The following is a 21346-nucleotide window of genomic DNA, read 5'->3' on the forward strand; positions in this document are numbered from 1 at the left end:
ATACCTCGTGACTATTTTAGGGTTGCTTATTCTAAACAGATGAAGATGTCAAAGCCAACCACTTCTTAAAAAAAAAGTAAATTATAAAAACCTCATAAGATTCACATATATTATATTTATATCTAATAGTTTATACATCCTACTAGTGCCACTAAAATTATTTATGTTATGCAAAAATCAAAACTACCCTTGAGTGGGGAGAAAGACCCATATATTTTTTATGTCCTTGTTATTTTATTTTGCTCATTCTATTTTTTTTTTGATACAGTATGAGTCCTATTTAAAGTCAACAGTTTGACTAATTTTTTGTTAAATTATGAGTTAAAATATTCGATAAACATAAGTTATTGGAGGGTAAGCATAAAGTTTTCAAGTTATTAGATATAAATATAATTTATTTCTAATCTCAAATATTTTTTAATCTACTAAAAAAATTATTTATTATATGAAGGCTGAGCAAAAACGATTTTTTATTTTTACTATATATATATATATATATGTATATATATATATAAATTTTTTTTTTTTCCCTTCTTCTTGGCTCTCCCGCTTTTCCAACCAGAAATGCAGGGCGTGCGAGGAGAAAGAACCCACCGACCGATGGACGGCCCGGATATCTTCCTATCCCACCCCCCGTTCTTGGTCAGACTTGCATGCTACGATATTCTACGCGTGCCGGCCGGGCCTTCAAACGTTCCAAATTCCCCGTCCACATTTGTTGACAGATCTTCCAAACCCTACCTATATCTCTCGCCCCCAGGCATCGCCTATCGCCCGCCTCTTTCATTCGTCGAATGATTTATTGTTCTCTCTAATTAAGGTCAGATCCTTGGTCTTCTTCGGATTCTTAGGAGGTACGTCTGAATTATGCTCGTCTTTCTGGTGCTCGCTTTAGATCTGGTTAATCTTGGATGAGATCTTGCATTTATTATATTTTACGGCGATTTGGTGGGAGGATTTGAGCTGATTCACCTGAGATTTATTTGACGTTGAGAAATATTAGAATCGTGTTCCTTGATGTTATATATGGGAAGAAATTTGATCCGAAAGGGCGAAGTTTCGTTACATTCTTGCTATGATCTTAATTACTCTCGGTGAATTCTTTTTGGACTTTATATATCACGGGAGATTTTTTCCGTTTCTTGCGTTTAGTTTCATCTTGCTTTTCTCATCACTACCTTTTAGCTTTAGGAATATTGTATTTTTTTGAATTATCAATTCTCTCTCTCTCTCTCTCTCTCTCTCTCTCTCTCTCTCTCTCTCTCTCTCTCTCTCTATATATATATATATATATATATATATATATATATATTAACTAACTAACGACTGATAGGAATTTCATGAAATCTTGGAGAAGAAACTGGCAAATATTGTCTCCAGGGAGTTAAGTAATCGGCTTGTCTGAAGAAAAAAATAATGGGCGTGCCATCATTTTTATTAAGATTAGAAATGAACAAGGTAGAAGTTCATCAGAATCCATGCCCAAGATTTTCATATTAGGGGGAAAATCCAGCCAATTTCATATAAGTCTAACTATTTCTGCATGTATTCGGTTAATTTTTCTCTTTAACCATTTAGGAGGATATATTACATTGGATGACATTGATTACAGTGACTGAGAATGCTAGTATATTATTCTTTGATGCCTGGAACTCTTTTGTATCTGTATACTTAGAGGGCACAAAATCCAAAATCCCAACCCTCACCGTCATTATCTTCCCAGGGTGAAATCCCTTGGAAACATGTAGTTCATGTAACCTTAAACAATGTGCACTGCATCACTGTATTCCTTCCTTTGTAACGAATGTAAACAAATTACTAACTCAGCGCTGGCATTGCAGCACTGTAGAAGTTGTGGTAGTCGATCAACTTTCAAATTCTGATGGGATGGGGAGACATTTACAAAAGGCGCTTGAAAGTATTCACACTTGCATTGATGATCTACCTGGACTATAAGGTCTGTTTGTCTTCTGGATCATATTTGGTCTTCTTGTTGATCATTACTTTTTCTCTATTTCTCTGCATTGGAAATCAGCAGTGCCCTTTAATGCTGCAGGCTGTGCAGAAGAGAGCAAAATGGATTAACAGAAGCAAACGAGATGCTTTATGGGAAAGAACCCACGAACGAAATGCTAGACGTGTTCTCAATCTAATAGTGAAGTTGGAAGGTTTGTGGGTAAAACTTGGCCAGTATTTATCTACTCGAGCAGATGTACTTCCAGAGGCCTATATATGTCTCCTCAAACAGTTGCAAGACTCTCTTCCTCCTCGCCCCTTGCAAGAGGTGATTAGTGTTTTATGAATGAACTAGGCAACTTCGCATTTGAAATAATTCGTAAAAGAGACGTCTTTTTGATTCTGAGCCTTTCTTTTGCTTTGTGTTTTCTGTTCTTCGCCTTTTCATGATACTCCAAGTGCATGTCTAGTTGGTTTCATGCTCCTGATTATCCAATCGTTAATCATTGATTTTTCCTTTGTGTATGTATATGTATAAATTAAGCTTTACTAAATCTAAGGTCCTTTTATCATTTCATTATGTTGAATTTTCCTGTTTCTGAACAGGTTTGCCAAACTATAGAGAAGGAGTTGGGGAAATCCATGAATGATTTATTCTCTGATTTTGTTGAGAGGCCTCTTGCAACTGCATCTGTAAGTAAAGCTGCGAATGAGCTTTGAATTTAGATCTGAAAATTGATATTCAATGATTTGCATGTTCCTTGAGATGGTGTTATGGCTCAGTGTCAGCTGAAATGATATATGTGATTTTGCCTAAATATGGCACAATGCAGATAGCACAAGTTCACCGTGCAACACTGAAAGATGGGCAGGAGGTGGTCGCCAAAGTTCAACATAAGGGCATCAAGGAAATCATATTAGAGGTTTCCCATTTGATTATTTCAACATGATTGCAATTAAACTAAGGTCTAGCAGTCGTTACATTATTTGTATTGATCTTCAGGATCTGAAAAATGCTAAATCAATAACTGACTGGATAGCCTGGGCAGAGCCACAATACGACTTTAACCCGATGATAGATGAATGGTGCAAGGAGGCACCCAAAGAACTCGACTTTAATAATGAAGCAGGTATGCACATAAGGATACCTTGAGAAAAATATATCACATGGGTACTTGTCTCTCAATTATGCTGTTACTGCAATATCTATGAATACAGCTACTTAGCTTGATACCACCAAAGACATGCACACTTCACATTCATCATTATGTTTGCAGAAAATACTAGAACAGTTTCCAGAAACCTCCACCGCAAAAGTGAACATGATGGCACATGTCATGCTAATTGTGTAGATGTGTTGATTCCAGAAGTTATTCAGGTGCAGCTCCTCAGTTTCTAATTATTGCTTCAAAAGTTTTGATCTAGTGAAGGGACATGCTACTATTATCCTAGTCTTCTTATCCTTCCTCCTGATTTCGCATGGCAGTCATCTGAGAAGGTGCTCATTTTGCAATATATGAATGGCATTCGCTTAAATGATAATGAATCATTGGAAGCATATGGCATCGACAAACAAAAGCTTGTTGAAGAAATCACACGTGCCTATGCTCATCAGATATATGTTGATGGATTTTTTAATGGCGATCCTCATCCTGGTGTGTCTGCTTCAAGCCATTCTTTTGAAACATGTTCAACTGACGTAAATAATTTAGCATTCAGCATCACATGGTTATGGTTCATCTCATATATCTTGAAGTGGGTGGATCTTTCTTGTAGGAAATTTTCTTGTGAGCAAGGAGGCCCCACATCGCCCAATTTTGCTCGACTTTGGGCTTACAAAATCACTGTCAAGCTCTATGAAACAGGCACTAGCAAAAATGTTCTTGGCATGTGCTGAGGTTTGTAACATCTCTTTCCTTTTATATGAAGCAGGAAATGAGAACTTAAAATATGATGTTTTATGCTTTATGGTGATCAACAGCTGATATCCTTCTTTGCAGGTTGTTGATGTTTTATTTTTCATTTACTATCATAGTCGGTTTTATTTAGTAGTCCTTTTAATATAGTTAGAAGAAAATACAGGAGATAGTAGATGTTGATTGTAAACAAGACACTGCAGACTTTTCCTTAGATTATCGTTGTGCCTTTAAAATTTCCAAGGTGCATAAAGTTTTTCAACACCGACGTCTACTAGCATTATCCAAAGCCAGTAGAAGTGAAATACCATTGGCATTACGTGTGGTTGCTTACCTTATAATAGAACCAGTAACCTTAATTTTTCGAAAAGCTGGAAATTGGAAAAAATTCATGCATAATAAAATTGCGGATAGAAATATTTTGACAAGTCACTAATAAAAAACCCAACTAATCAGATATTTGTCTGAATACATTTCTACTTATCCCCTTCAAGGAATGGTTATCTTACTACGTTTGCAACATTACATGTCAGGGGGACCATGTGGCTCTGCTATCTGCCTTTGCAGAGATGGGACTTAAATTGCGCCTTGACATGCCAGAGCAGGCTATGGACATTGCAACTGTTTTCTTTCGCACTTCCACGCCAGCAAATGAAGCACTCGTAAGGATGCCTTGCGGTTTGCATCTTAGATTAGTTCTTTCTTATTCGAGAAAATTTCATTTAGATTGACTGGTTAGTTCCAACAAGTCATATTCTGTATTCTTCTGCTAAGGAAAACATAAAATCTATGGCTGATCAAAGAGAGAAGAATTTGAAGATCCTCCAAGAAAAGACGAAGCTAAACAAAAAGGAAGTCCGACGCTTTAATCCTGTAAGTGCTCGTATATTCACAGTTCTGATCTTTCCTTTGAGTTGTGGAAGACAAACTATAGACGACTATTCATGTCATGGACTGCTTCAACATTCCTTTTTCAGATTGATGCTTTCCCAGGTGATGCAGTTATATTTATGAGGGTGGTAAATCTTCTTCGAGGTTTGTGTCAAACTTGTCTATTCCTGTGATGCAGTAAAAATAATTGTGTACTGATAATAAACTCTCTGGTTTCCATGCTTTTGCAGGGCTTTCATCTACACTGGACGTCCGAATAGTTTATTTAGATATCATGAGACCGTTTGCCGAGTCAACTTTGCTAGGGTGAACTCATAGCTTCCTTGCAGATTCTCCTTGTTGGGCTTCACTATTGTAGCTTAACGCTGATATATCGTCATTTTTCATATTTTGTTTCTTTCTCTTTCATCCAACTTTATGTATTCCATGTGGACATCAGAAGCATCAGGACTGGACCAGCAAAGAATACACAGTGGATTTATGATTCACCAGTTCACTCTGATGTGGAGGCCAAGCTGAGGCAGCTCCTACTTGAACTGGGAAATGATAAAATACTTGGAATACAAGTATGTTTGAATTATGAAATGATTTGTGATTTATTATGTCTTTATTCACGTTTAATGGCATTGACAAGTTGCATTAATTAATGACTCAAGGATGATTGTTCCTCTGATTCTTAAAGAAGACTAAACTTTATTCATGGCAATGAATATTAATTTAGATTCTTCTAAGAAGCTTTCCTATTTGTCTTTGTATCTCTACTCAAAGGCATTGAATTTGATGAGTTGTCGTTCAAGTACGTTGCTGTACTTATATTTACTTACACTGTTGGATGGTGTGACATCTTTCAGGTGTGTGCCTACAAAGATGGAAAGGTTATAATAGATACTGCTGCTGGTGTGCTAGGGAGATATGATCCTCGACCTGTTCAACCTGACACCCTATTTCCAGTTTTCTCTGTAACAAAAGGGATCACTGCAGGAATTGTACATTGGCTTGTTGATAAGGGGTAAAATACTATATTGAGTACTTTTTATTGTTTTATTTATGAAACCTTCTATGTCATAGATTTAAGATATTCTTATGTGAAAACATTTGCGCTTAGAGAAAGCTAGCACTCTTGCATATGCATTATAGCAATTATAGAGTATGTTGTCCATGTACGAGTATTTTATAGACTGCCAAATGCTTCTATATCTGGACCTCATATTTGCTGTATTTTGTAGACTGCCAGTCTACATATATTTAGATTTTTACCCTTTAGGTGAGCTGTTTTCCTTATTAAGTCATGATACTTTGTTAATCATGCATGCACTTCATAGTTGTTTCATAGTTGGTGTATTTTGTAGACTGTCAGCCTACATATATTTTGATTTAGGCACCTTTTGCAGTGTTTTCCTTGTTAAACCAATTTTTTTTCTTAAAATCACATTTATATCACTATATGTAGCGGCGATACCTCAATTACCATCACCTGCTCCCTCACTAGCTTCTTTGAGACTTTGAGAGTGTGACTATCTTTTTCTTGTCTCATCAGTATTAGGTTTCAAATTAGTCTACTATGTCTATTGACTTGAGACCTTTGCTGTTTGAACTACTGCTGAATTGTTTCTACAGAACAATTCCCTGCACCTTCACATTCCCTTGGCTTGTTTAATTGTCTCTAGATTCTTGGCATGCATCTCATTTGCCTTCATTGTAATGTGAGTAATGTGTCTCTCATTAGCATTGCTTGCATCCAGTTCTGTAACATCACACATGCAAGGCATTGCTTCCCACTCCATATCTGTTATGTTTTCACTCTTTACTTGCCAGTTCACTCCAACTTGGATTGCTTGTCTGTTTTATCAACCAATTGCCCTTGCTGCCAGCCTGTATCACCTACTTAATCAACCTGCAGCTCTACATTCTAAAGGATCATCTGAACATTTGAGCTGCTTCATAAGGCTTTCATTTCAAGGATAGACCACAAAAGTCGCAATTTTTGTCAGTTTACTTTCATTATGGTTTTGCCATGTAGCTTCTTTTGATACCAAATGTGCTCACTTGCTGATGTAACCCATTACTAGCAACACTGGTTTCTTTGGTGCAATTTGATGCTTGCAACCCTCTTTTGTAGTCATGGGTCCTCAACCATCATCTTGGCTTATTTTGTTGATCGGACTATTAACCCTCTGTCTACCTTATTCAGTCATGATCTTAGCTCATTTTGCTGCTCTTACACGTTTTGCATCAAAGATCTGCTGCATAATGTAAGGTCATTCACGTTTCTTGTGGCATTTTCATGGTGTATATATTTTGATTTCGAGAGCATGTTAGAAAAATATGGTAGAACAATATTGTCATCTTCTTTTTTGCTTTTTGTATGAATTTGCATATGTATTATATCATCTAGTGTCTATACAGGAGTTGAGTTTACATAATGCTTTGAGTGCAAGCTGTTTTCAACTGTAGATATTTATCTTTATTCCCAAATGAGATTGTATCTTTACTATAACACTTGTGAATTGTTCCATAAATTTCATAATTGGAAAAAAAAACTATTGTGCATGGAGAATTCTAATAGGCTATCATGAAGGAGATCATCCAATATCATGCCTTCAGAGGGAAATACACTAGTTTGTCGATCCCATAAACTAGTGATGGGAATGCGTGGCTAAATTGCATGCTAACAAGCAAATCAAGGATACCAATGTGTTTACTATTGGATTAAATACAAGTTTATTTGTAGAGAATAAATGCTGATGCAGTTTGACAGCGGTAAACTAGTTTTATTCGTATTTTGAGATGTATGTAGGTCATATCTATATGACTTTTGAAATATATAAAATTACCAAGGATGCGAAGTAGCCAATATGGCTAGGCACGGAACCGTCTAATTTATATAACTAATAGGCTTTATTAATATGTGAGAAGAATGTATACAGAATGCCAAATTTGTGAGACATATATAGGAAATCAGTGCATTAAAACTGATTTTAATTTAGTTTTGGTAAAAACTCAAGGTTTGCAATCTTAGTATTGAATTGTGTACTAGTGGTAGACTGGTATGGTACTTTATTGGTACTGTACTGTACCAACCCGTACTGAGCTGAAGCGCTCTCAATTATCGAGGGGAAAGGGTTAATTGGGCCTGAACATGGTCCTTACCCTGCTAAACCACCTAGAACTGTTTGGTTCTGAGTGGCTCGACACGATAAGGATCAGAACTGAGTGGTTTGGGCCCATTTCGTATCGAGGCTATGAACCGTCCTAGTTCGTGGTTAGGTACTATACTGACTGAACCAGTGGTTCAATACGGCATCATATACCATGGTAAAAATTGTATATACAATGTTAGATAAGGATGGAGAGTTGCTGATTGAGATGTTTATGAGGGAGAGTATGATGGAACAAATATCAAGGTCAGTGACCTGCAAGGCTTTCTGCCAAGAAGTTTTTTAGACAGTCAATGAAAAATTATGAGCGGATATAGATTCCGCATGAGGTTTGTATGCCTTGGAGAACCATTTGATATATTGTCAGATGTAACTTGGTAGTCCTATGGAACAAGGCACACTACAGATTCGTTCCAATACCAATATTTGCGTTAGCTGTCGTGGATAGATATAGAATACGAGGTCTTACAAGTTCCGACACAACATGAGCTAGATTTAGTAAATGAAAAACGTGCCTGGTTCTATGAGCACTTAGCACTGACATTCTAACACATCAGACTAGTCCATATAATATATGTAGCTTTCATATGCACCAGCTAGATCTTGTTTTACATTTTGCTCAGTGCATAAATCCAAGGAATTTTTTGGGTAGTGGAACTATAAGAAATGGTTTAATTGTTCCTGCAGGAAAGTCAAGCTTGAGGAGACCATTGCCAATATTTGGCCAGATTTCGCTACCAATAAAAAAGATCTAATAAAGGTAAAGAAAATGTTTAACTTTTGTACCGTAAAATGTAAATGATTGCCAACTTCTTGTGAGGCATTAAGAGATTGTTTCCTCGTTTCACCGATTATTTCGTCTTCTTGTGTAGGTCCACCATATCCTTAACCATACATCTGGTTTGCACAATGCAATGGTTGATGTTATGAAGAACGATCCTTTATTAATGTGTGACTGGGAAGAGTCTCTACAACACATTGCCAAGTCAGTCCCTGAGACTGAACCTGGTTCCCAGCAGCTATATCATTCATTGTCCTTTGGTTGGCTCTGTGGTGGAGTTATAGAGGTATGCCTTTTTTACTTTTCAAAATACCACAGCAGGCAAGGATTCTTGTCCAAATGTTTCGCTCCTACATAAATTTATAGCAAGATATATTTTTGCTCGTTCGAAATAATCAAAGCTTTGGTTCTGCTTGTCACCACAAAAGCAATGTCAGGCTTTAGATATTGTGCCATGAATTATTCAGACATTCATGATATTACAAAACTCTGAGATGTTCCTCAGCATGTAAGAATAGGCATTGGAGGGTGCTTATTTAATTTCCCATGGTTTTCTTTCTAACTTGTTTGTTATATTCTTCATGTTCTTTTTTGCTTGGATTTGTTCGTTCTTTTAGGTATTCTTGTCCTTTTGATTCAATTCTTCTAAAATTATTTGGTTGAAACAGCATGCATATGGAAAGAAATTTCAAGACGTGTTGGAGGAAGCTATAATTCACCCACTCAACATCGAAGGCGAGCTATATATTGGCATTCCTCCAGGCATGTATAAAATCTTTATTTATATCTAGGTCCAAATTTATTATTAGGCATGTTCTTGAGTCCATAATCTCAGCAAGTGCCTGATGCATTTCATCCATAAACATGCTTTTGAACTTATATTTTTTTCATCATTGTTTTCTTTAGCTGCAATATATATTATATATAAGTATTTTTCCATTGTTGTTATTACCTCCAATATGTTTGTTGGTTTCGCATGAAGTATATTAATTTATTTTTATTAAATTTTTTTTATAAAAAGAAAATTTACAATCATTTGCTTGTTAGGAAAGACCTTGTCTAAAATTTGAATCCTTCTACAGGTGTGGAATCTCGACTGGCAACACTTACACTCGACAGGGAAGATCTGGAAAAGCTCTCAGCAATCAGTAGTACACTGCGAGGCGTGCCAGCCAGTTTACGTGAGGGAAATGCAGCGGAGATTGCATCCGGCCTTCCACTTCTCTTCAACACGCTCAACGTGCGCCGTGCCATCATTCCCGCTGCCAACGGCCACTGCTCGGCGCGGGCGCTAGCGCGCTACTATGCAGCTCTCGCAGCAGGAGGTTCCGTCCCTCCACCACACTCGCACCACACCAAGCCTCTTCTTGGCAGTCACATCCACATCCCCAGGTTTGCTCCCTTCAAAAAGCCTCGAAAGAAAAGGGGCAGCAAGGACAAGGAGATAGCTGATCCCGAGCCACAAAATGGTAGCGCAATAGCAGCCAACGGCGTCAGCAACCCCCTGCACGATGGCAATGATCGTAGTGCAAGTACCACTGATGATCAGGGTTATAGTCTCATAGCCAATGTCGATGATGAAGCTGGTAATAACGTTAGTAAGATCTTTAGCAATCCTAAAATCCATGATGCCTTCATGGGTTTGGGTGACTACTCACACTTGGTTGTCGCGGATGGCAAATTTGGGCTTGGATTTCGGAGATATAAACCTGGCAGCACTAACTTCACAAGCTTTGGGCATGCTGGAATTGGTGGATCCGTTGGCTTTTGCAACATAGAGCATGATTTCTCCATTGCTGTGACTGTAAACAAGATGTCTCTCGGGGGTGTCCCAAGAAGCATAATTCAGCTGGTTTGCTCTGAACTTAAGATTCCCATTCCCGAAGAGTTTTCCATGACCGGGGAGAGGGGACCTGATATGCAACTTAATCTGGGTCAGCAATCGTAGCGGTTTGATATTGCTTCCCTGTATACACGATAGCTCATTCCTCCGTGGAAACCTTTTTGTCACAGAAAAAAACTTGCAAGATTACGTGCTGCATAACTTTCCCTTTGACAAGAAATCCAGAACCACAACTGCTGCCACTTTCTCTGCATCTTGATCAAGCGCTCGAAATGTGGCTTCTGGTTAGTACCATCCAGTATATTTCTGAAGCTAAGCTCATTGAATCTATGTAAAGTGGATGGTCATCAAAGATTTGGATTATAAACTCTGGCAGGAAACCAAGCATGTATATTTACGAGATTACAAACCCAAAGCTAAACCAAGAGCCAATATTTGGATATTTATTAGATTACAATACCTAAGGAAAAATACTCTGAATCTCTCTCTCTCTCTCTCTCTTACAGAAAATAAACTTTTTGCCTTATTTGCTGCGTCTTCTGGACTACTGTTTACCATACATACTCTTCATCTGGACCTCTGTTTAACGCTCTCCAGAATCACGTGCGCAGCACGTGCCCCCTCTCCTTAGGTGAGGAGATCGTAAGACAAGATTGTGACACCTTAGTAATCCTTATCCAAAAGTGACTTATCTTGAAAAATTAGGAACTAGGAAAAATTTTCAAGATAAGTCAAAATTATATGCAACCTCGCATGATCTATGCATAATTATATGCAAAAACGGCTAAATCAAAATTGCCTTAAATTTTGCAGCATCTTGACATACAGGGATGGCAGGGAATGTTTGACAAAATTATACAATCAACAAACCAACCACAGCACAGAATCCCTCCTGAGAAAAAAAAAATTTATCATACACAGATTATTTAGCCATAAGCTGTTTCTATTTTAGTTTCTTCGACATGAGACTCATAGCTATATCAGACATCAAAGCCATCCATTCTTTAAGATACCATCCTTTAAAATAAGCAAAGTTTGATAATTAACAGCAGACACAAGCTGCAATTGAATTTCTTACAAAATCAACCAAATGATAGAATTATGTACACTAAGACGGGGAAGCAATGTGTATATAATGTAGGAATGCATAAATTCCATTCTTCGTTTTTAAATATATAACACATTATATGTCCGTATATATGGTATAAAACTACTTATGAAGCCCTGAACTGTACAACTTTAAGGTAGTTGTCAGCTGCTCCCAATTAAACTTTTCAAATTACAAGTTTTCTTCATCATTATCAGGATTAGGTAGCGCAAGCCCAGACAATGATTCAAAACTGAATTGCATAGCAGGTCTACATGTAGCTTTTTCATTCAAATTTCATGCCTCAGAATGATGGTTTCCAGTCACAAACTTACAGTTGAAAGAATAAGAATAAAATAAAATACCCTTAAGCAACCATCCTTATCCCATCAAAACCACTGAATGCTGCCTCTGAGATAAATATGCAGCAATAAAAAATTGGATTCTTCAAAGCATTACTAATTAGAAGTACAGAACTTATGCTATGGAATTTGAGAATAAGCAAATAAATAAAAGCCTATAATAAGATAACTATCACAGAAAAAAGTGGTGCTTATTACATCGTGTGCTATGCAATCAATGTGCAACATGATTCTTATGATCTGTGTGTGCACAAGATATTTAGACACATGTGGGTGTGCGTGCGTAGAGAGAGAAGAGGAGGGGAAGAGGGGGGGGGGGGGGGGGGGGGTCTGCATCCATAGCTGAACCCAAAGAGATAAATATGTAGTACAAAAGATACACAAAGGGTGGAAAGAGAGGAGTCTACACACTGGCAAATTCAAATACTGGTTGCAAAATGAAAATCTAAACAACTAAGGGTCTGTTTGGAAAGTCTAGTGGGATTAGGCTGGATTTTCTGCATGAATCAGCCCTGTTGGACTTCCCAGCCTGTATTCTTCTAAAGGCCTGTCCTAATCATAGCCTAAATCTTATATGTAGGCCTGTTGGTCTGCAGGATGGAAAAAGACCTATGGAGGTCTTTTTTTTTTCATCCCACAGGATTTGGACTGAGGGAGGTATGTGTTAATATGGGCCCTATCCAAATAGACTGTCCACTCCTTGAATCCAATAGAAAATCCAGCTTAATCTTGCTGGATTTTCCAAACAGGCCCTAAATGTAAATCCAAGATTGATCCAAATCTCAATCGGTTGATAAATTTGAGCCCATTCCAATTTGTCAAGCACCAATTTGCCGTACTAGTCCATTCAGAAGTTGGACCAGCCAAGTTGGACCTGAAATCATATTCAACAGTTATGACCTTTTTTCCCATTCTGTAGCCTTTTTTTCATTTTGAATACCCCACGTTTAAACTCAGCAATGTGTGAAATTATCACATCCACCACCATCCCTAAAATAAAAGGGAAAGGAAGAAACATAACCAGCATAAATACGATGATAAGGCAATGGAAGTGCCCAGTCTATGGTACAACTTATTGTATTCATGATACACAAGACTATGGCAGGAAATAGAGTTTGAAATTTAAAAAGAAAAAGGAAAACAAAAAATCAGAAATACGCCAAAGAAAAGGACCGCACTAACATTAACATGACTTAAATTTTAGATAATGCTATGATTCCTAACAAAAAATAATTAAAAAAAATTATTTATTGTAACTATAAGGAAAATTAATAAAACAAGCAATTACGTATAGTCCCTTATTCCAACATGTAAATGAAAAAATATTTGATCTGTTAAAGTAGAATGTATCTTTACTGCATAGATGTTCCATCTGAGCAATGATGTGTTTCTCATAAGTATTTCTTTGAAGCTTGTTGGTGAACTTCTATGCAATTAAGCAATGTATCCCGTTGCTTGTCAATACATGCTTCAAGAATCTTTTGAACCACATAATTTGCAAATTAGTCCTTCATCATTGTCCAAGAAAATGGAAAACAGGAAGAACTTGAATCCAGGAAGTACTTATCAAAGATCAAGTGTAAGATCATATAACCAGCAATGAAAAGCCCAAACAAATCAAGCTTCATATATGACAAATAACTTTTCATTTAAACTACGATTGGGGCAATAGCAAACCCTGAATAGTTGAGAAAAGGCTAGATGGTTGTGGTATGGTTCGTGCAATCCATACATATCACTACAATACTTTTAGACTATAAGGCTGTGTTTGGTTATAGAGTAAAAGTACAAATTAGTTGGGTTAAATAGAGTAAGTTCAAGGGGGAAAAGGTGGGTTAAATTATTCCACTGTTTTTCATAAGAGCAAGTTATTCTTGGGTCAATTTCTGAAATATCCAATTTGCCCTTCTAAAGCAGTTTAGCCCATGTATTCAAATGAGTATTTGACTAAAAACAGGTGAGTTAATTGGTTAAAAGCCTTCTATTCCTCCTTATTCGCCCATCAATAGTACACCAAGAAACTTGGAGGAAATAGCATGGTTTCAAAAACCACTGAAAGTCTGAAATAGGATGATATGACTGGTACCATTTCGTTTCGGCACAAACCGGTACTAGTACAGGTGACAGGATGTTGAAACAACCATACATGTATGCGTCAGTCCTACCGGTACACGCCAGCCATAGAGGTGTGTACTAGTGCATATCAGCGGTACCATACCGACCGTACTGGTCAATATGATATTTTTTCATTTTTTGAAAGCTGTCGATTTTGGTATGTATCATCACCGACAGTACCGTACCAATATCGTACCATTTTGATAGAAAAAACATACAAGGTTCAATACCAGTATTTAAAACCTTGATTTGCAAACCTATTTGTAAGCACCCTATGCAGCAGCCACATGGCCCACATCTAAACATTTTAGGATTAAAATACATGTAAAAAGCTGGTATTAGCTTCCGAGACCTCTCAAGATGTATCAACTTATTAAGCTTCTCAAATGTGCCAAACAGATGTTAAAGTTACATGGTTGTTAAAGTTATACAAATGTTAAATATCCAAGACCTCTTAGTTTGCATACCTAACAGATGTTAAAGTTACACAACACTTTGGTACTATAGTTACCAAACAATATAAAGCTTTTCATTAAAGCTCTACTAGCAAAAGCTCTATGGTCCAAAGCTCTACTATCTACAACTATATCAAACAATGCCTATATGTGATTACGCTGACAACCACATGAAACAATCTTGTTCTTAATGCGAACCTACTCTTTGTTCACCAATGGCCACTTATCAAGCGGAAAAGAAGAATATTATTGATGACACACCTCAAATGCGTATTGTGTGTGTGTGTGTGAGAGAGAGAGAGAGAGAGAGAGAGAGAGAGAAAGTTGTTTGGTTTGATCAATGTGGTTCATCAGCATGCTGAGAAAATATGCCAAGTACTTCCCGATTTAAAAATGCAGCATCAAACAGTCCATGCAATCTATAACCATCATAAGATCTCGCTAATGAATTTCCCTATAGGTCAGAGAGCGGAATCTCGGTGGGCGCGATGATATGGTACCATGAGAATAAAAGAAATCAATTTTACAGAAAGAAAGACAAATAAAGCATCACCTGTGTAACATAATTCCCATACTAGTTTCTGGAAAGAATATAAGCAGACTGCAAGATCTCATCTACTATATGCACTGACTCTGCAACTCATCAGTACATTGCTCAACGACTCTATGTCAATAAAAAGAAAGATTGAGAATACTTAATGCAAAAATGAGTCTTGAGAGCCAAAGTTAGTTGAGATGTACATATTGTAGAACAGGCCACTGCAAAAACTTTCTTGAATCAATTAAAAACAAAAATATAGTGAAAAAAGATTTTATGAGCTAGGAAAATACACCAGTACCTTTTCAATAACATCATAGCCATACATTTGAAAGCTCAAAGATAAGATATGGTCAGCAAGCTGATTTGCAAGTTCTCTCCTCTGCTCAGGGATTCCATGCTCAAAGATCTGTATAAGATAAAAAGTTTATCTGCCTGGTCTCCTCAAGCTAATGAGTGTAAGTATTTTCTGCTGGAATAATAACATCTGTGACAAAAAAAAATGCCAAAAATTTAACAAGTATACTTTTTAAATTACATAATTCCCAGAGACATCTAGCATTAATATTTAAGCATGAAGAAGGATTTCCCCAAAAAGAGATGCCTTCTCTTCAATACCACAGTCTTCTAACTTCTGTTTAATGAATCAACTCCCATATTGGTTGGCAATGCTTTGGCAAGACAGGTTAATTTCTTTCCAGCAAAGTTATGCTGAAATTTAGATTTTATATAGACATGAAATTGAAATAAAATTGGCAATATGAACTTACCTGAACTCAACAATGCACCCAGCAACGTCATGTAGCTCATATCTACGACTCCTTTGGGACTTCAACTCTTCAAGAACAGAGTGTGACTTTGGACCATCAACCATTTCACATCCTAGTTGTCCCTGCCATCCAGAACTAGCATTTATTTTTCTACTAGAAGTAAGTGCCAACCTTGTATTGTCATTTCTCCTTCGTGAAAGGCTTGTCCCAGGTGATCCTTGAAACACAAGAATGGAAAGAGGCAAAGTGGGATATGATGTCAGTACTTTCAATATGGGGGGCTTCCATGATAATTTGGACTTGCAGTTCCACTTTCTATAGGGCTTGGCAAGCCAGCATCTCCATTTTGCAGTAACTGAGGCCTCTGAACAAGTGAAGATGCAGCAGATGGCACCTTTTGTTGATCATAACTATTTGCGAGGTGCTCAACAATGTTGCCCCTTGATATCATTGGATCTAATTGATGCCTGCCAACAAATGCATTCAAAGAAAGATGCTGAACATAATGAATATATAGGATGAGGAATCAACCTTTGAATTGCCAACCCTAGCTATCCATAGGACTTTTGGAACTGCACGACTCCAGGTCCAGGAATGATATTTGCATTAGCAGAAGGCACAGACATTGTAGCATTAAAGTTGGGCTCACAGGACTATTGAGAGAAATAGGAATAGCACTATGAGGAGAATATCCAGTGATGATAGGTGGCATAAATAAGGTCTCTAAAGCACATCCACCTATGCCATACTGAGGACTAAAAAATTTAGATGGTTGCAGATCTGGGTATAATGGAGTTTCATAAGTAGTTGCAGTGCTATAGAAACGTGGCATACAGCCGGTGGAGTGCAATACTGGTTGTATTTCAACTGAAGATAAACTCTGAGGACTTAGACATGTTAGTTAAAGAATCGCGTAAATGGTTATCACTAGCATCCACAGCTTCTTTGTCTGTTGACTTCTGATCTGAGGGTCGAGACTGATTATTATATCCAGGGGACGAAGTCTTAGGGAAATCTGCCTGGAAGATTTGACAAAATAGATTACAGATACATTTTACGCATCTCGTACAAAAAAAAAAAAAGATGATAGGAATCTCTGCCCAGATTAAGCAAAATCGTGTGCTAGGAGTAACCTAGTACCTCGCATAAGCAGTGAAGACCCATGGTCATTTTGTAATGCAGTAGATAGTGTCACAAAATAGATGAATGTTATATTATTACATCACCTATCAACTACATTGAGCATTTCATAGTTCTACATACATAAAAAGGAGCTTACAATTCCAAACAGTAAAAAAGGACAATAAAAAAACAATCACATATCATTAAGAAAATGAATATTCCATGCTTTTATTAAAACAAGCAAGGATAAGATCTGCCTAACAAATGCATTATATGAAAAATAGTTCCAAAGTAGCAGCTAGCTAGTTCGACATCACCTGTATCAAATCCACGATACTTTTATGAATGACCTGAAGAAGATGTGCAATCACCAGACACAAACCAGAATTCTGTTCTGTACAGTCACTTGATGCCAATTTAAATGACCTATCATCCTAGGGTTCTTCCTTACGAGTAGAAAGAGCAGGTCGAGATACATGCAAAATTCTTACAATGGTGAGATGTTTGGTTCATCAGTCTTAATCTTCAATGTAGCAGTTAGGCTTGTCAACATTAGAGCTAACAAAACAACTAAAATTAGATACATGAGAAATGGAAAAGAAATATCTCCCATGACAATTATTATAACAAGGAGATACGGCATAAGAATCAAGTACACGTTGCACATGGAAGAGTTAACAACATAATGCAGGTTTAGTGCAGAATATTCTGAGCTGGATCATTACCATAAATCCAGATTTTTGATCTTTTGCACATTCCCTTTGCTTTTTTTCTCAGCTGCATGTCAGCACCCAAAATTCAACTTCAATGGCAGTGTGAAGGAGGGAAGATTGAATGGTGGTACTCGATTTAATCTTTATGATACCACGGTTCTCTTGGCTGAGCTGAGAGCTGCATGGAGAGGTCTAATATATGCTACTTCTATCCTGAGGGCAGATGGCATCGTACTGGAAGGTGATTAAAAGCAGTAATCCCCTTAGGTAACCAACCATGTGGATGAGAAGAAGGATGCTCTCCTACTATTATTGCATTCCCGGAGGCACGTTCCTTCGCTCACCACCTTTGAAGCCAATCATGTCTACAGGGAAGCAAACAATGCTGCGGACTTGGGGGTCTCCCATGGGGCCAACCTTACTAGGGCTCGTTAACGAAGCCGTATTACCAAAAAACCAAATTCAGGTGTATTCCTTCAAGAAAGAAATAGTACCAACCACCACAAAACCAACCACCTCGCGCTACTAAATACTATTAATTCCATAAGATGAAGGGAAAAGGGATTAAGAAGGAGAAATTTAAAGGATAGGGCTCCCAATCATAGCAGAACCGAAATTAAAAACAAGAACCGTTTCTACGCCTTTCAAGATCAAGAAACGAACTCCAAATAATAGCTTTTTTCTTTCTCTCATGTTAAAAGCCGCAAGAATGCCATATATCCACAATAGATAGTCAAAAAATCCGACTCTGATGCTTAAAACCCCTCCAAGAACCCCAAACAAAACTAGAAACCACGAAGGAAGAGAAGAACCGTTTCTCTTCCTCGCAATCAGAACGACCCATAGAATTCAAGAATCTTACCACGATCTCGAAACCCTAGGATGATCCTAGAGAACAGAGGAAGAAGAAAACAAAGGCCGAAGATCGGGGATGGGGGATTCTAACCTGCTCCAAGACCGGGAAGAAAACCCAGCTCGAATCCAAGAACGAATCTTCCTTTGATGATTCCTTTGAGAAGGGTCGGTCTTCTCATGCGGGGTTTCGTTCCTTCTCTTGCCCCTGCTCGAACCCCGGAAATGTCGCTTTTGAAATCCTCGGACCGCCGAGTTCTTAAGAAATTTCCCATCCTCTAGCGGTAAGTTGTCCCTAAGAACAGTGACGACGATCGGTTATCTGATCACAATTGAATCAGGACCACTCGCAGAGCACATCACGGTACAGCGGAAGCCAGATTCCGTTGATCTTACGGCCAGAGTAGCCAGCGGAAGCCACGTGTTCATCGGAACGTGAGAAATTTTTTCGTGATGGTGACCCTATAATAGCCTCAAAAGAGATGACTGCTGCTGGCTCCCACGACGACCGAGGTATATATATATTTAATCAAAGAAGATGACATTCATACCCCCAGTATATCACCATAATAACAAGGGATTGCCCCGGTTAAGAGGGAGACGACGCAAGCCACTGTAGTGGTAGGGCCCTTAGGGCTATTTCGGTAAGTTCACATAGGCCTGACAAACTTATTTGAATGGATGGCTGACGCGAAGAGATAAGTGCCGTGCGATCACACTCGGCAAAAGTACGAAGATTTCTGTGCTCGAGAAGGGCGCGGACGACCAGATGGGATGGTGCTTTTCATGCGGACGGCGGATTGCTTATTCTCATGTATGATTAGTGTGCGAATCGCAGAGTATATACGGCATAGTTGCGAGGGGTCTGGTTTTCCGACGTTTGGTTGATGACAACCACCTTTGACCGTTGAGTCCTGGGAGACACCAATTATATAACCAGCAAATGCCACGTACGAGGCAAAGCAGGATGATTATTTGAAATATATCAAGATTTTTGAAATCTTGACAAATATTATCAATTTAGAGCTAGCAAGTATATTTTGATATTAAATTTCAAGCCTGACATGCCTCGAAACCGATTATAGTTGGCATGGCAGACCGATTAATAGAAGCCTACCACAAAGCTATAAACCAACCAATAAAAACCTGCCATTGGTCGACCTCAAAGGCGCGCAGAGAGTCCACGAAGCTATGAACCAACTAATAAAAATCTGCTATTTGGTCTACTTCAAAGGCACATGGAGAGTCATTTGAATTTCAAACTCTCTCTTCAATTGACAATATCTCGACCACGATCGTGATGGTTTTCATAACCGTAAGGCAAACGAGCTATCTGCATGGGCAAAAATATACGACGAAATATTCGGGCATGATCTTTGGGACACGTGTGATCTATTACCAAAAACGATCAATGTGCATGCCTGATTTTTTCAGTAACATGCGTCGGCTCTAAACCACTCCCAAATAACTCTCCAGGTAAGTGCTCCTAAGCTCTTTTCATTCACTTATGCTGCCACTCTGCTACGCTCATAACACCTTTATTATTCTTTGAAAGTTGAGTTTGATTTAGGCATCGAAAGGTCCTCCATCAGACACTCTCCAGCAAGAAAACTTTATGTGTGGTGTTTCAAGTTGGAGCATGGCACTAGAACCACTATTCGTGCATTCTTTCCGCCTCGAAGATGTACAGCAACATTTAAATTGACCTCTCCAACATTACAAATCTGTCGACTTCTCTAGCGGCCTTATTAGCTCGGTGGCTAGGTCAGACTCGATCCCAGCACAACGAAGCCAAATAATTAAAATTTATTTAAAAATTTAGAATAGTTAAAGATTATTAGCAAATATATTTACATCACACAAGAAAATATCTCAATATTTATCTATTTATACGATTACAAATCTAAAATTTTTCATATATTGTGCTTAGACATGTCAATATAGACTGAGATCTTGGCTAAGATAAAACAATCTTATCTATATCGAAAAATGGTATGATAAATGGCCTTGAAAGAATTAAACTATTTCATCACAAAAATGGTAGAAGAAAATAAAAAGATGTGGGATTACATTATAGTATAATAATAATAGATGGCAGTTTAGTATGAAATGATCACTACATGTAAAATTATGATTCTTTTCCTCTATCTTAAAGTGCAATTTTTTTCAAAAAATGTTAGAAAAACTAAAAACTCCACCTGCCCTCATTGCTTCCATGGTTACAAGCAATCCTCGGGACAATTCTAAGAGTTCGCATTATAGTGTTTACAAGGGAATGGACAACTATATGAGAAGACATAACAAAATGTTAGTTATGAGAATTCTTGATTCCCTTCTCCTTAAAGACTTGTCATCTCTTCTAGGAAAATTTCAATGCAATAACTCAAAACTCTTCCAGAATACATAGTTTAAGTATCCACTTTAAAAAGTATGGGAACCCTCCAAGTAGATAGAGGTATTCTTTACAATAATCCTAACCTGGCTTTTCTTTTTATTAGAATGACTAAGAAGGTGACAAGATCAATGGCGTATATCAATTGACACTCTCATTCACATGCAACCTAGACTATGCAGGTGGAAAAATAACTAACAAACAAGAATCACGATATCAAATAAAGGGCAAATAGGAGCTTTGATACCATGTCAGCTAATCAATCGATCCCCAAAATCTTGAGTTGATAAGAAAAGGATCAACAATATATATCTGGCTTAACTTTCTTCACCTTAGTCATGATAATAATTCTCAAAGGAAATTGTTGCTAGAAATCACCCATTGCATCACCCTTT

The 21346-nt window shown here is 37.7% G+C and overlaps 1 protein-coding gene and 1 long non-coding RNA gene across 14 annotated transcripts; one reads left to right on the forward strand and one right to left on the reverse strand.

The window, feature by feature from the left end:
- Positions 1-557: 557 nt before the first annotated feature.
- On the forward strand, positions 558-11028 carry LOC103713116. 3 transcript variants are annotated; one of them, XM_039129803.1, is made up of 19 exons: positions 558-854; positions 1842-1957; positions 2057-2284; positions 2563-2649; positions 2790-2879; positions 2960-3086; positions 3234-3334; positions 3443-3611; positions 3733-3854; positions 4406-4534; positions 4647-4745; positions 4850-4907; positions 4994-5069; positions 5203-5329; positions 5615-5772; positions 8609-8681; positions 8794-8988; positions 9371-9464; positions 9785-11028. In XM_039129803.1, the coding sequence occupies exons 2-19, from the start codon at positions 1883-1885 to the stop codon at positions 10648-10650; spliced, it is 2874 nt and encodes a 957-aa protein (XP_038985731.1). In that variant the 5' UTR covers positions 558-854; positions 1842-1882; the 3' UTR covers positions 10651-11028. The 3 variants fall into 3 exon arrangements, with proteins under 3 accessions (XP_038985731.1, XP_038985733.1, XP_038985732.1); XM_039129805.1 differs by having other exon boundaries at positions 5206-5329; XM_039129804.1 differs by having other exon boundaries at positions 563-820.
- Positions 10665-18834, reverse strand: LOC103713114. 11 transcript variants are annotated; one of them, XR_605032.4, is made up of 4 exons: positions 15873-18834; positions 15404-15589; positions 15118-15228; positions 10665-11437 (listed from the first exon to the last, which is right to left on the reverse strand). It is a non-coding gene; the product is annotated as an uncharacterized LOC103713114 (long non-coding RNA). The 11 variants fall into 11 exon arrangements; XR_003386812.2 differs by having other exon boundaries at positions 15118-15589; XR_003386817.2 differs by lacking the exon at positions 15118-15228 and having other exon boundaries at positions 15873-18830.
- Positions 18835-21346: the final 2512 nt, after the last annotated feature.

Source organism: Phoenix dactylifera, chromosome 9, assembly GCF_009389715.1.
Source record: "Phoenix dactylifera cultivar Barhee BC4 chromosome 9, palm_55x_up_171113_PBpolish2nd_filt_p, whole genome shotgun sequence".
Classification (NCBI taxonomy): domain Eukaryota; kingdom Viridiplantae; phylum Streptophyta; class Magnoliopsida; order Arecales; family Arecaceae; genus Phoenix; species Phoenix dactylifera.